Source organism: Schistocerca gregaria, chromosome 8, assembly GCF_023897955.1.
Source record: "Schistocerca gregaria isolate iqSchGreg1 chromosome 8, iqSchGreg1.2, whole genome shotgun sequence".
Lineage (NCBI taxonomy): Eukaryota > Metazoa > Arthropoda > Insecta > Orthoptera > Acrididae > Schistocerca > Schistocerca gregaria.
The window spans coordinates 254,854,007-254,868,091 of record NC_064927.1 but is presented as its reverse complement, the minus strand read 5'-3'; the positions used below and the strand labels follow the sequence as shown (position 1 = coordinate 254,868,091).

At 39.0% G+C, this 14,085-nt stretch overlaps 1 protein-coding gene across 1 annotated transcript in view; it reads right to left on the bottom strand.

Annotated features, from left to right (window-relative positions):
• Positions 1 to 14,085, bottom strand: part of LOC126285431 (cubilin-like) — a 1,398,426-nt gene that overhangs the window by 615,888 nt on the left and 768,453 nt on the right. Inside the window, exon 34 of the mRNA XM_049984811.1 lies at positions 10,815 to 10,932. Coding sequence (XP_049840768.1) covers positions 10,815 to 10,932 — 118 coding nt within the window. The remainder of the gene's footprint in view (positions 1 to 10,814; positions 10,933 to 14,085) is intronic.

Below are 14,085 nucleotides of genomic sequence, written 5' to 3'. Positions count from 1 at the left end.
TCCCCATCCTGTAGCAGAAGTTGAGTAATTTAAAGGTAATTGTGTCACGGACCTAATAAAAGCTGTGGGTTAGATCATGGCTAGCTCAATAGAGTGTGGAAGGGGTTGTGGAGGGGAGGGGGGGGTGGGGCAAAAAATGCCACTGCCCAAGGCGGAAAATTCTGAAATTTTAATATGGTTTCAAAAGGATGAATGATACAAGACAATGAAAGTTCTACATATACAAAAATATGTGAGAATAATTTGGAAATACAAATCATTCATAAAATCTATTGCCTTATTGGAAATTATCCACAGTATTGTGAAAATGATTACAAATATAGGTCCATGTTTCAGAATAACAGAGACTGCTGCCAACTCGGTTTCTGTCTGGCTGCACAACACTTCAAATGTATCTACACCAGCTTGAAATCTTCTAAAGAAGCAAAAAACTTTTTATAGAAATAAAGATATATATCAGCATATGGTGACCTAACAGTTCCTACACAGCAAACTTTAAACATCTAGAGCATTATTGCTGAGAAAATCATTTTGTAATAAATAAATAAAGAATAAGTCAAATATACACTGCCAATCATGTATCATAGTCTTTTGAAACCAGACATTGTGATTAAGAAGGATTTTCACAGAGAAAGATGCACAGTCTGTCCTCTGCTTTGGATCAGCCATTACAACAATATTTTTTGTCACATTCCTCTAAATTAATTTTTCTTGCTTTGTCTGTAGCTTCTTTTAACTTTTCTCTCATTCCCTTATCTTTCTTGGTGTGAAATACATAATAAACAGATATTAATATTTATTTCATACAGAAAAAACCCAATAAAACCTTATTTTGGAGCTGAAGCAACTAAACTGCTCTCTGTGAACTGGTTATCAAATTTCATCATACACTGAAGAGCCAAAGAAACTGCTACACCTGGCTAATATCCTGTAGGGCCCCCACGAGCATGCAGAAGTGGCGCACCAGAACATGGCATGGACTCGACTAATGTCGGAAGTAGTGCTGGAGAGAAATGATATCACGAATCCTACAGGGCTGTCCATCAATCTGTAAGAGTACAAGGGGATGGAGATCTCTTCTGAATTGCACATTGCAAGGCATCCCATATATGCTCAATAATGTTCATGTCTGGGGAGTTTGGTGGCCAGCGGAAGTGTTTAACTCAGAGTAGTGCTCCTGGAGCCACTCTGTAGCAATTCCGGATGTGTGGGGTGTTGTACTGTCCTGCTGGAATTGCCCAAATGTGTCGGAATGTATAATGGGTATGAATGGGTGCAGGTGACCAGGCAGGATGCTTACGTACATGCCATATCTAAACAAATCAGGGGACCCGTATCACTCCAACTGCACAAGCCCACACCATTAGAGAGCCTCCACCAGCTTGAACAGTCCCCAGCTGACATGCAGGGTCCATGGATTCATGAGGTTGTCTCCATACCTGTACACAACCATCTGCTTGATAAAACTTGAAATGAGACTTGCTCAACCAGGCAACATGTTTCCCGTCATCAACAGTCCAATTTCAGTGTTGACAGGCCCAGGCAAGGCATAGAGCTTTGTGTCATGCAGCCATTATGGATACACAAGTGGGCCTTCAGCTTCTAAAGACCATATCAATGATGTTTCACTGAATGTTTCACATGCTGACACTTGTTTATGGCCCAGCATTGAAATCTGCATCAACTTGCGGGAGGGTTGCACTTCTGTCACAATGAATGATTTTCTTTAGCTGTTGTTTATCCCACTCTTGCTGGATCTTTTCTGGTCACACCAATGTCAGAGATTTTATGTTTTACTGGATTCCTGATATTCATGGTACACTCGTAAAATGGGCGTACAGGAAAATTCCCACTTCACTGCTACCTCGGAGGTGCTGTGTCCTTTCCTTGTGCACTGGCTATAACACCCTGTTCAAACTCACTTAAATATTGATAACCTGCCATTGTAACAGCAGCAACTGATCTAAGAACTGCACCAGACACTTGATGTCTTATATAGGCATTGCCGATCACAATGCCATATTCTGTCTGTTTACATATCCATGTATTTGAATAGGCATGCCTATAGCAGTTTCTCTGGTGCTTCAGTGTATTTCACACTGTCTAGGTGCTAAAAACTTTTTTTTATTTAATTGTTGCATTTAGCCACAATACATGAAAGTGCTTTGAAAACTGCTTGTTTAGAGCCATAAATCATGGCCTTGCTATGTCGGCAAGAGCCATTTTTCTTTTATGTTCCACAAACACTTTAAATAGATGCTGGCAACTCTTCATCTCCGCAGTGGTGTTGCAAATCCCTCTTGTCCAGTTACTAGCAGCTGACTTGTAATGGTGCTGCTTTATTTTGTTTTAACTAGATGATGGACACATAATGCTACATTAAAGACGAAAGTGTAATTTCTGTCACAGAAACAAGCAATGAAATCAGGGAACTACAATTGCTGTAAGAGATCAACTGTTGACTTTGTAATAGTGAATAATGAAGCCAATGCTAAAATTTATAAAAAATTAACATTATAACATCATTCTTTTTTCTTATCTGAAAATTCCCTACATTTCTTAATTCAATCAGAAATCCATCCCTCCATGCTACAAAAAGAGTGCCAAAAATTCATAGTAGGGACATATTCATGTATCCACTGCTTATGACTTTCACGTATAACGAAATTTGCTTACTCCAGACCACTGCATGTTCATCGCTTCTGTGTGATGTGCATAGTGTGGTAGGCTGTACTCACCTGCTCATTCATCTATTCCTCACTCTTGGACAGCATGGATAGTACTTATGCAGTATCTGTCTTCATCCTCATGCATAATGTATTCAAAAACTATAATAAGCCAAAATGAGAGATACATTGCTGGATGAAAGAATTGGTGTGCCAAGAAACTCAAAGAGGAAACAAAATAAGGTGTGATATGGCAGTTGAGACAGTGGAACATACTATTAGAAACTTTACTTGAATGTCATTTCTGGTTTTAAAGTCTCAACTTCAGTGATCAAACCAATTGTAGAGAGAATGGATACCAAATTTCCTTTTGGCACCTGCATTTTTTTTTACTAATATTTTTCCATGCACCCTTGCAAATACTTTTATTGTCATATTGAATGTTTTTTGGGTTTCACAGCACTTCTTGCACCTCCACAGTTCTATCAGAGGTACACTTTTCAATGTTCATCTTGCTGAGGAAGAAGTGTTTCAGCACTCATCTCCATTGAATCAACAGAACGCGGTGCAATTCTGTTGCTGCAGAATATTTTACCACCACATTTCAGGTCACAACACAGCAGCTTGTTCATACCAGTGCTCATGCAGCAAAATGGAATCCACCAAACAATGGAAAATCCAGGATGGAATGTAACAGCATAATGAAAGGATAGTTCTACTCACAATACAGCATAGATGCTGAGTCACAGAAAGGCAAAACAATAAAACTGTTGGAAAGTTAGCTTTCGACCAACAAGGCTTTTGTCAAAAGCAGACAACATACACACACGCACACACTCATGGAAATGCATCTCACACACACCAATCTTTGGCACTAGAGCCAAACATGAGTAGCATTTGGATGAAGCAATCAGGTGAGTGTAAAGAGGAGATTTGGGCAGGGAAGGGGGAGGGATAACAGCGTAGGCATCAGGGTTGGTAAAGTGCTGCTGAGAGCATGCAGGGATGAGGTGGAGGGCACTAAGTGCAGTTGGGTGGATGGATGTAGGTGGGGAAGGGGGGAGGGGAGTTATCAGAAAAGGAGAGAAATAAAAAGAATGGGTGCACTGGTGGAAAAGAATGCTGCATAGTGCTGGAAAGGGAACAAGGAAGAGGCTAGATGGATAACGGCAATGACTAATTAATGTTGAGGCCAAGAGAGTTACAGGAACATGGGACATGTTGCAGGGAGAGTTCCAACCTACACAATTCAGAAAAGATAGTGTTGGTGGGAATGATTCAGGTGACACAGGCAGTGAATCAGTCACTGCAATGTAGGACATCATGTTGGGCAGCATGCTCAGCAAGAGTAGTCCAGGTGTTTCTTTGTCACAGTTTCTTGGTGGCCATTTTTGAAGACATACCAGTTGTTGGTTGTGATGCCCATGTAGAATGCATCACAATGATTGCTACTGAGCTTGTAGATCATGGCTGGTTTCATCGGTAGCTCTATCTTTGATGGGATAGGTGATGTCTGTGACAGGAGTGGACTAGGTGTGGTGGAAGGATGTATGGGACACGTCCTGAATCCATATCTATTACACAAATATGAGCGATGAGGCAAGGAGCTGGGATCAGAGGTTGTGTTGTAATGGATGAGGGTATTGTGTAGGATTGGTGGGCAATGGGATACCACTGTGGCAGGAGTAGGAACGGTAGTGGGTAGAACATTTCTTGTTTGAGGATGCAAGGAGAGGTAGACAAAACCCTGGCAGAGAATGTAATTCAATTGCTCCAGTCATGGGTGGTACTGAGTCACAATGTGAATGCTCTTCTGTGGCCAGACAGTGGGGTTTTTGGAGATGTTGGGTGACTAAATTGATATGGCACAGGAGATCCATATTTGGGGAGGATAGTTACGAACTGCAAAGGCCTCAGTGAGACCCTTGGTATGTTTTGAGAGGGACCATCACCACTACAGGTGTGACGGCCATGGGTGGCTAGGCTGTATGGAAGGGAGTTCTGAATACGAAATGGATGACAGCTGTTGTTGTGGAGGTATTGCTAGTGGTTGGTAGGCGTGATATGGACATAGGTACTGATATAGCCATCTTCGAGGTAGAGCTCAATGTCGAGGAAGGTGGCTTGATGGGTTGAGCAGCCCAGGTGAAGAAAATGAGGGAGGAGGTGTCAATGTTCTGGAGGAATGTGGATAGGGTGTCCTTACCCTCGATCCAGATCATGATGATGTAATTAATTAATCTGAACCAGGTGAGATATTTGGAATTCTTGGTGTTTAGGTAGGATTCCTCTACACAGTCCATCAATAGTTTAGCATAGGATGGTGCCATGCAGATGCCTCCATCCTGAAACGTAACAGCCAATGAAGACCCACTTAAAATGAACATTTTCCAGTCTAATTCGAGATCACATATGTAAACAAAATATGTCATTTGTCTAAAAAATTACTGTTACTAAACTATGCTTTTATTTACTTTGAGATTGTAATAAATATTCGCTGAAACATCATACTGGATTAATTATTTAAATAACTTTATAGTAATTTTTTACAGTCACTGTATTCCAGGACTTCTACTGTAACAGATTGCCAGTTGTGATGAGTAAATTAATCCATAGTAATATTTTAAGTCATACCATGGATTTGTGTGTAGGTAATGCCTTTAAAGAAGAAGTAGTTGTGGGTGATGATATAGTTGGTCATGACAACTAGGAATGAGGTGTTGGTTTGGAATCTGTCAGGTGTTGGGAAAGGTAGTGTTCAATATCGGTAAGGCTGTTAGGGATGTTATTGCAAAGGGAGGTGGCATCAATAGTGATGACCAGGGCACTGTGTGGTAAAGAGACAGGAGAGGTGGAGAGTCGGCGGAGAAAATGATTGGTATCTTTTCTGTGGGAGGGTAGGTTGTGAGTTGTGGACTGAACGTGTTGCTGGTGTTTCAGAGGAGAGAGCTTCATGATCTTCATGACCTGGATCGAGGGTGAGGACACCCTATCCGTATTCCTCCAGAACATCAACACTTTCTCCCCCAAATGCTTCATGGGTCCTACTCAACCCATCAAGCCACTAGCCTCAATACTGACCTTTACTTCAAAGAAGACTATGTCAGCACACTTCGACAGCTGCCACCCATTCCATACCAAGAAGTCCCTTCCATTCAGTCTAGCCACACAGGGTCAACACACCTGTAGTGACAAGTGGTCCCTCTTGAAAAATAAAAGGGATCTCACTGAGGCCTTTTAAAGATGGTAATTACCCTCCCCACCTTGTACAAAAACAGATCTCCTGTGTCTTTTCTTTCCAGTCACCCAACACCTTCCAAAGCCCCACCACACAGCCACAGGGGAGCATTCCTCCTCGTCACTCAGTTCCACCCAGGATTGCAGCAATTGAATTATATTCTCCACCACGATTTCGACTACCTCTCATCATTCCCTGAATTGAGAAATGTCTTACCCACTAGCTTTCATCCCACTGTGCTATTCTGCCACCCACCGAACCTACATAATATCCTTGTCCATCCCTACAAAACCTCTGCTCCCAGCCCCTTGTCTCATGGCTTGTATTCCTGTAGCAGACCTAGATGCAAGACCTGTCCCACACAGCCTCCCAGCACCACCTATTCCTGTCCTGTCACAGACATCACCTATCCCATCAAAGGTGTAGCTACCTGTGAAACCAGTCATATGATCTACAAGCTAAGATGCAACCACTGAGTTTATTCTACATGGGCATGTCAACCAGTAAGTTGTCTGCCAACATGAATGAACACAACAAACTGTGGCCAAGAAACAACTGGACCAGCCTGTTGCTGAGCACGCCACCCAAAATGACATCCTTCACTTCAATTACTGATTCACAGCCTGTGCCATCTGGATCATTCCCACCAACACCAGCTTTTCTGAACTACATTAGGTTTCTGTAACTCTTGTGTCCTCAACCTTCATCAGTTATTACGCTTACCCATATAGCCCTTTCCCTGTTCCCATTCAGCACTACACAGCCCTCTATTCCAACAATGCATCCAATTTTTTACTTCTCTCCTTTTCAACTAACTCCCTCACCCCTACCCTCCCCCTCCCCAACCCAGACTCCTCCTTACCCCTACCTGTTTACTTCTCCTATAATGTCCTGCTGCTCGTAGTCTGGCTCGAGCTGCCAGAGACTGTGGTCATGTGGGTGTAAGTTGTATTTGCATGTGTGTGTATGTGTGTGTGTTTATGTTGTCTACTTTTGACAGAAACCTTGTTGGGTGAAAGCTAACTTTCCAATAGTCTTTTTGTTGTGCCTTTCTGCTACTCAGCATGTCCACAAAATGGAATCTATTGCACGTGGAGAAAAAAAAACTGAACTTCATCGTGCAAGCAATGGGTACGCTGCTATGCAGTTGGCAGTTTCAATGCACTGAAACTGTGTTCACTTCCTTTGTTTATTAATAGACTGCAACTTATAATTAAGTAGACTGTGAAGTGTGACAGAGTTGTCAAATTGTGTTTGGTGTTGCTGGTTTTTATCTGTATGAGCTGTGCTTGTTAGAAACATATTTCGTTTGAGACACACAATTTATTTTTATCTATTTTCTTCAAATAATTATCATGTATGTGAAGAAGAGTTTGTCACTGGTTTTATCATTCCTCTTATAGGCCATACAGTAAGTGTGATAGGAACGATTGTGTTAAAAGTCAATATTTGTACATTCAGCTGAGACTGTCCAGGGATTATTACTTTAATGTGAGAAGGCTTTCTCACTGTGATGTGATTTGTTTTCATTACGCTATATAGTAAATGTTACAAAATCTTACAATGTCTGCCTCTCAGGCAGTCAGTGTAGAAAAAGACAAACTGAAAGGGAAAATGTAAGTACAAAACTGAAATTTTCATTAGATAAATTTTTCCATGTACAAGTGCAGATGAGGACACAAATCAAGGAAAGCCATCAGTAGCCAAAGATGTACCTACAATAACACAGAGAAAAAGGAAATTGTATGTGAGCTCTCCAATAAGTGGGAAAATATTTGAGCTCAGCCTAGTAACTGCAAATCTCACAATCAAATTAGCAGTTATGTAGCAGATTCAGATACCACAAAATGGACTCAAAAAGCAAACAATTTTGGTAAGACAACTTCAGTAACAAGAGGCTCTCCAGAATAAATAAGTGGATTTGACAGTTATACAATACTGCAGTACATGTGTCATTCCAAATTATGATGTAATGTCCCTTTGGACATGTATGCATATCCAAAGAACCACTGCATTATAATTTGAAATAACACAGGCACTGCAAAATCATATTTATCCACTGACAGTGGTCAAGCAAAATTTATCCCCTGTACGTGAATATACATATTGGATGTATGAGTATAGATTGTAGGCACACGCATGATGACATATGGAAGTTTGGGTCTGGCCATGAGCCATGTTTGGATAGCCAAATGGTACGGTGACTACTCGTGATAAGCAGGAAATCTGTGTTCAAGTTCTGATCCACAATAAATTTGCATTGTCGTCATTCCATCGCACAGCTGATGGTTGCCCTATTTGCAACTGCAAATGCATTTCATGTATTTCACGAGTTTGACAGCTTCCCTAAGGATAATACTATACATCACTTCTAAAAATTACAATTACAGTCTGTGCAGTGCAGAGGCTATTCAAAGAAAATGGTGAGTTTATCAAAAAAGTGGAGTTTTTTTTTGTTTCTGCTGCAAACTCTTTTTTAACATTAAAATATTACTCACTGAAGGTGCTTACAGTAACTGACAGTACATTTCTGAGACAATAGTTAGCCACAGTGGTCCCAAACCCACTTAGAATAACACCAAGAATGACTGATGCTTTTTAGAAGACAGAAAGCCGGCAATACTGTCAACAAAGGAATGCTGTAAATATTAAATGTGGAAACTCGACACTGGAAAGGTGTAATTGCATACTTTAGATCAAGTATTGATTTTTTGGCTAGACTGACAATTTACTCACAACAATTGGAATTTTTTGAAGTTGACTGAATTATTTGGAAAATTTGATTCAGTTCTAGGAAAATGTATAACGAAAACAACTCACAGTGAAAATAAGTCTCATTACCATCTGAAGAAAAACATACAAAATGAAATAATTCCCATTCTCTATTAAAATCTGAAAACAAAATATTGTCTTTATTGAAAGTTGCTAAATATCAGAGCAAAGTTAAAGATGTACTTCAGACATTTCCAGTGTTGAGGAAATTACAATTCTACTGATGTTGACACTTGTGATATAAATATTAGTGAACATTTGCTTAGCTTTGAACCTGTAAGAGATCCATCTGGCTGAGTCTTACAGAGATAGTCTTAACACAACTAGAGGGGTATGAAAATACCTCTTGGAGAACATATACGGCAAGGATATGATAAAGCTTCTAACATGAAAGGCAACAACTTAGGAATACAAAAGTAGATTTTAGATATATATCATAAGGCATTTTACATTGCCTGCAGTAGTCATTCTTTAAATGTAATTTTGAATGATATTGCAAAGGCATCAGAATACATAGTTTCATTCTTTTCTTTGATCAAAAAATTTCTCAATTCTTTTTTGTGTCTATGCCATGCTGGGCAGGCTTGAATACCTGTTAATGAACAGTTTCTTGGCTTTGAACCAGTAAGAAATATATCTGGTTTGGAGCTTACAGTTAGTCCTAAAACAATTAGAAGGATATAAAAAATTATATCTCATGGACAATGGAGGGTAGAGAGGGGTGGTATGTGGAGGGGAGGGGGGAAGGGACAACAAAGCTATGGTAATGGTTCTTATATAACAGGTAACAACATAAGAATACAAAACAGATTTTAGATATATATCCTAAGGCATTTTATGTTCCCTGCAATATTAATTCCCTAAATATAGTTGCGAATGATATTGCAAAGGCATTAGAGTACACAGTTTCAGTTTTTAAACCTTTCAAATATCACCATAAATATAGTGAACACTACTGACTTACTCAAAAAGACAACTAGGTATTTCACAAACTGCACGGAGGACCTCAAATTCCAAGATTATCTACTACACACTAAGAAACTAGTGACACAACTCAATATAAAAAACGTGATCAGAGATGTACAGTGCACATGCAGAAGGTATGGATGAAGACACAGTTCCAGGATGAAGAAGAAGATGGGAAAATTGAAGAGCCAAAAATGCAATACAAAATGCAATACAAAATAGATTTTTATTTTGAAGTACTGGATGCTATAATACAGTAAACAGATTAAAAGTCACAGAGAACTTTATGAATTTTTGCACAACATTAGAAAAATTAAAGACATGTCATTTGACATTTGCTGTGACAAGCATTCCAAACTGTCTCACAGTTTTAGTCATGGATGGGTTAAGAACAACAAACTTGTCAATTTTGAAGATGAACTTCAGATGGGCTCAACATTGCTACAGTGTGGTAACACACAAACTCAAACTTTCAAACTCATACAAAAGTACATTTTCGCACCCAATGTAAGTGTGGTCTTAAGAATTTTGCACAGATAACTAATGACACTGGCAACTAAAGAAAGAAGGTTTTTGATGTTTAAACTAACGAAAGTTTACCCCATGTCAACAATGAGTCAGTAATGACTGTGTAGGCTAGAAATTGTATCAACTGAAAAAGGGATAGTTGAATGGTTGGATTTCAATGAACTCGTACAGGAGTTTGTTGATGCCAAAGAAAGAAATTATCTGTAATATAAAGTAAGTGTGCAAACATATGTACATCATTAATTTTAATTTTGATTTATTTACCCTGCCATGCCATTTCACTCATTTACTTAATAAAGATTTGCTGTAGGGTAGGCACATAATTGTTTTGTCTAATACCAAAATAGGTTGCCAAATGTAACACACCTGTGCAAATCCACTGTTGTAGCTGCTGCCTCACATACTGTAGTCTACTTAATTTTTCTTGTTCCCTGATATACACAGTTATGCCTGGATATTGACATAAGTCAGAATGTTCTGTGCCTTTAGCAGCTTCAGCCACCTACCGTTGTTCACTGCGCAGTGCAGAGGTGAGCATTTGTTTCTTTGTATTTATGGCATGCTATGAATATGCCAGTTATATTTAGAGTTTGAATAAATATAAATTAATATTGCTTATCATTATGAATGTGTCATCTGCTCACCAGGTAATGCACCCACAATAGTCCATGTGCAGTTGCCAACAGTATCTGGTGTAATATCCAGAGACTCATCCATGGAAATTTGTCCAGCATCTTCAGTCACAATTCTTGCACCACACATCTACAATATGAGGCCAATGTTAATTTCATTGAACTCACATCAAAATACTAAAAATACATAATGCTCAAAGTCACATGTTAGCAGTTGTTGCTCTACAAGAACTCGCATAGAAAATGAACTTAACAACAATCACACAAGTAAAGAGCCCAAAAGAGGCAGTCTCATCATGCCAAAGTCACAAATATAGTTTATAAGAATTTGTTTAAGAGTAGAGAGGTATACTGAATTAAATTCAGCATCTTAGAAAATATACATTTTACAGAGATAGGCAACTAGGACAATTGTTTATAAAAGTACTCATGCAACTGCAAACATAAAAGAAAAGAAAATCGCAAATGGAGCGAGGAGCATATTTGAAAAAAGGTGACATTTATGGGTCTATGCCATGCCGGGCAGGCTTGAATGGTCACTTACCTGTTAATGAACAGTTTCTTGGCTTTGAACCAGTAAGAAATGTATCTGGTTTGGAGCTTACAGTTAGTCTTAAAACAATTAGAAGGGTATAAAAAATTACATCTGATGGACAATGGAGGGTAGAGAGGGGCGGTATGTGGAAGGGGGGTGGGGGGAGGGACAACAACGTATCTGCAGTATAGAATATGCGGAATTAAACAACATTATTCAAAATTACTTCAAGAGAAAGCAAGAAGATTGAGTAAACATCTGATATACATCACATTTTGTGTTTTTTTACTTAGGTCACGATACAAACCTGACATAAAAAATTTTAAGCTTACCTGTCTTCAAGTTGCAATAGAAGTTTTTACTAACATTATCACTTACAACACAGTAAAAACATTGCTGATGTTTATGAATATAACAGACTGAACCATTTGTTAGTCATAAATGAAATTATAGAACTAGTAATGAGTATGAACAACCACTTTAATTGGGATTTTTGATTGTGATAAAGCTTTTGGATGAGTTCCACAACATTTATACAAACATTTCTTGAGAAGCAAGGCATTTATTCAATTTGAGTTAGTACACTGGAGACTACAATTGTCAGTACTGCAGCTTCCATTAAACTAAAGAGGGTAACAACTGATACTCATGTACATTGTTTATAGTCAAACATCTTTTGATACTTATGTCATTCTCATTAGCTCACACTAAGAAAGCTGTTCATAAATTAACTGCCAATTGTCTATTAATAATAAACTAATGCTCGTTGCTTCATGGCACTGTCATGATTGGAAAAAGAGACTTTGGGTGTCACATTGTGTCAATCAGTTCTCTGTTTTGTTTGTCAGTGTGTACACAGCAAGTGGCTGAAATGGGTGGTGTCATGGCATCTCCAACCAGTCGCAAGGTGTGTTCTGTCATTTATTTCAGGGAAGCAGAAGGAATTGATGCAACTGAAATTAATTGTCTATTGAGCCATGTTATGGTGATGGGTCATGGTGTTGTGAGGGAATGGTGTAGAAAATTCAAGGCTTATCACACAGATGGCAGAAGAAGACTGATGAACCTGTTGAACCTGTCAAGTACCTTGACAAAATTGTGCATGTGAGATATCGGTTCATGGTTTCTAAACTTTCCAAAGATGCATATAAGCTTTCAAAGACACTCTTTCACACTGCCATACAGAGTTTAGATTGCTGTAAATTTTGTGCAAGGTAGATTTTAAGCACAATCCCCCCAAAGGTAGTCCAGTCCACCAGCAATACACCATGCCCAATGTTTCTTTCATTTTTGAAAAGCCTTCTGGAATGCACATTCTGGGAAGTGTGCAGGTCTCTTATCACATTGTCCTGAAACTCCTCTATGGTTTAGAAATGACATTCTTTCAATGCAATTTTAATTTTGGGAAATAGGAAATTTCTGCCAGGCCTATGTTTGGACAATAGGGCAGATGGGGCACAACAGGAGTCTGCTATTTTGCCAGGCAGCTACAGATAAGGAGCAACATGTGAGCCAGAACATTGTCAAGGTGCAACATGCGAATCTGGTTTTTCCAAAATTCAGGACTGTCCTCTGAACAGCATTAGTTAAATATAATAAAATTCTCTCGTAAACTTCTTTGTTTGTCATCTGAACAAGTGCTATAAATGCCTGATTGACAAAGCCTTTGCAGTCAATAAACACAACCAACATCATCTTGATCTTTGACCAATTCATGAGTGCTTTTTTTGAATGAGATCCTTTGCCCGCCCTCAGCATATGCTTACTAAGCAATCAAAATGTTCCTGTAAAGTCTTTGCCAACTCCATAGCAAAATTTCAGACACAGGCATTTCTCTTCAAACTCTTTAACACCACAATCATACTGTATTTTTTTAAAGAAGTAAAGAAAGAGAGGTCTTCAGTGTCACTTTATCACTAATCCACTGAACAGCCTGTGCACATGCTCATGTCTGCAGCTGCATCTCAGCATTTAACAGTCACATTGAAACAAAAGAAATGGGAACTTGTTGTCTAAACCTGCCACTAAAAGTCCACTCAGTAACCATAGCATACTCCCTCTGATGGCAGACACACTATTTTAATAGGTGTCTACTCTTTTATTGAATATGCATTGTAAGTGTCAAAACTGGTTTTACCAATAAAGAAAATATTTCAGCACTGACTGTTAACCTCTTCAGCCAAATTTAGTGTGCTCACTTGTGCTCTATGCCAACAATGTGCTACATGTGAACAGCTTCCATTAAACCTAGTGACAATACGGAGAGAAATGGAGTCTGATAAAAATATTCTCTGGAGTCCCTGTAAAAGTTTTTCAGATCATTAAACTGTGAAAATGTATTTGAAATGTATTTGAAGCACCTTTGTGCTGCTGATGACATTGTGCTGTTTGACTCCACAGCAGTAGTTATGAATAATTACAGTTCAGTTTAGGCTCATTCTGCTCACCTACACACACATTCTCTGACAGTCAATGAGAATTTGTAATGTTTTTGAGCACTCTGCTGTAAATTTGATAGCCAATGCAAGCATCAAACGTGACTGTAGTGAGTTACTTAGTGAAATTTTATTCCATCTGATGCGATTTGTCATTGCTGATAGTGACGGCAAATTGTACACAAGCAAGTGAGAGACATAATTTTCAGAATACAGGCTTTCATCTAGCGCAAAGCACATGCATGGGCATACCACAACTGTCACTCACAACTGGCAACAATTTAGGCTTCAGCCATGTCTCAAACTGAGTGAA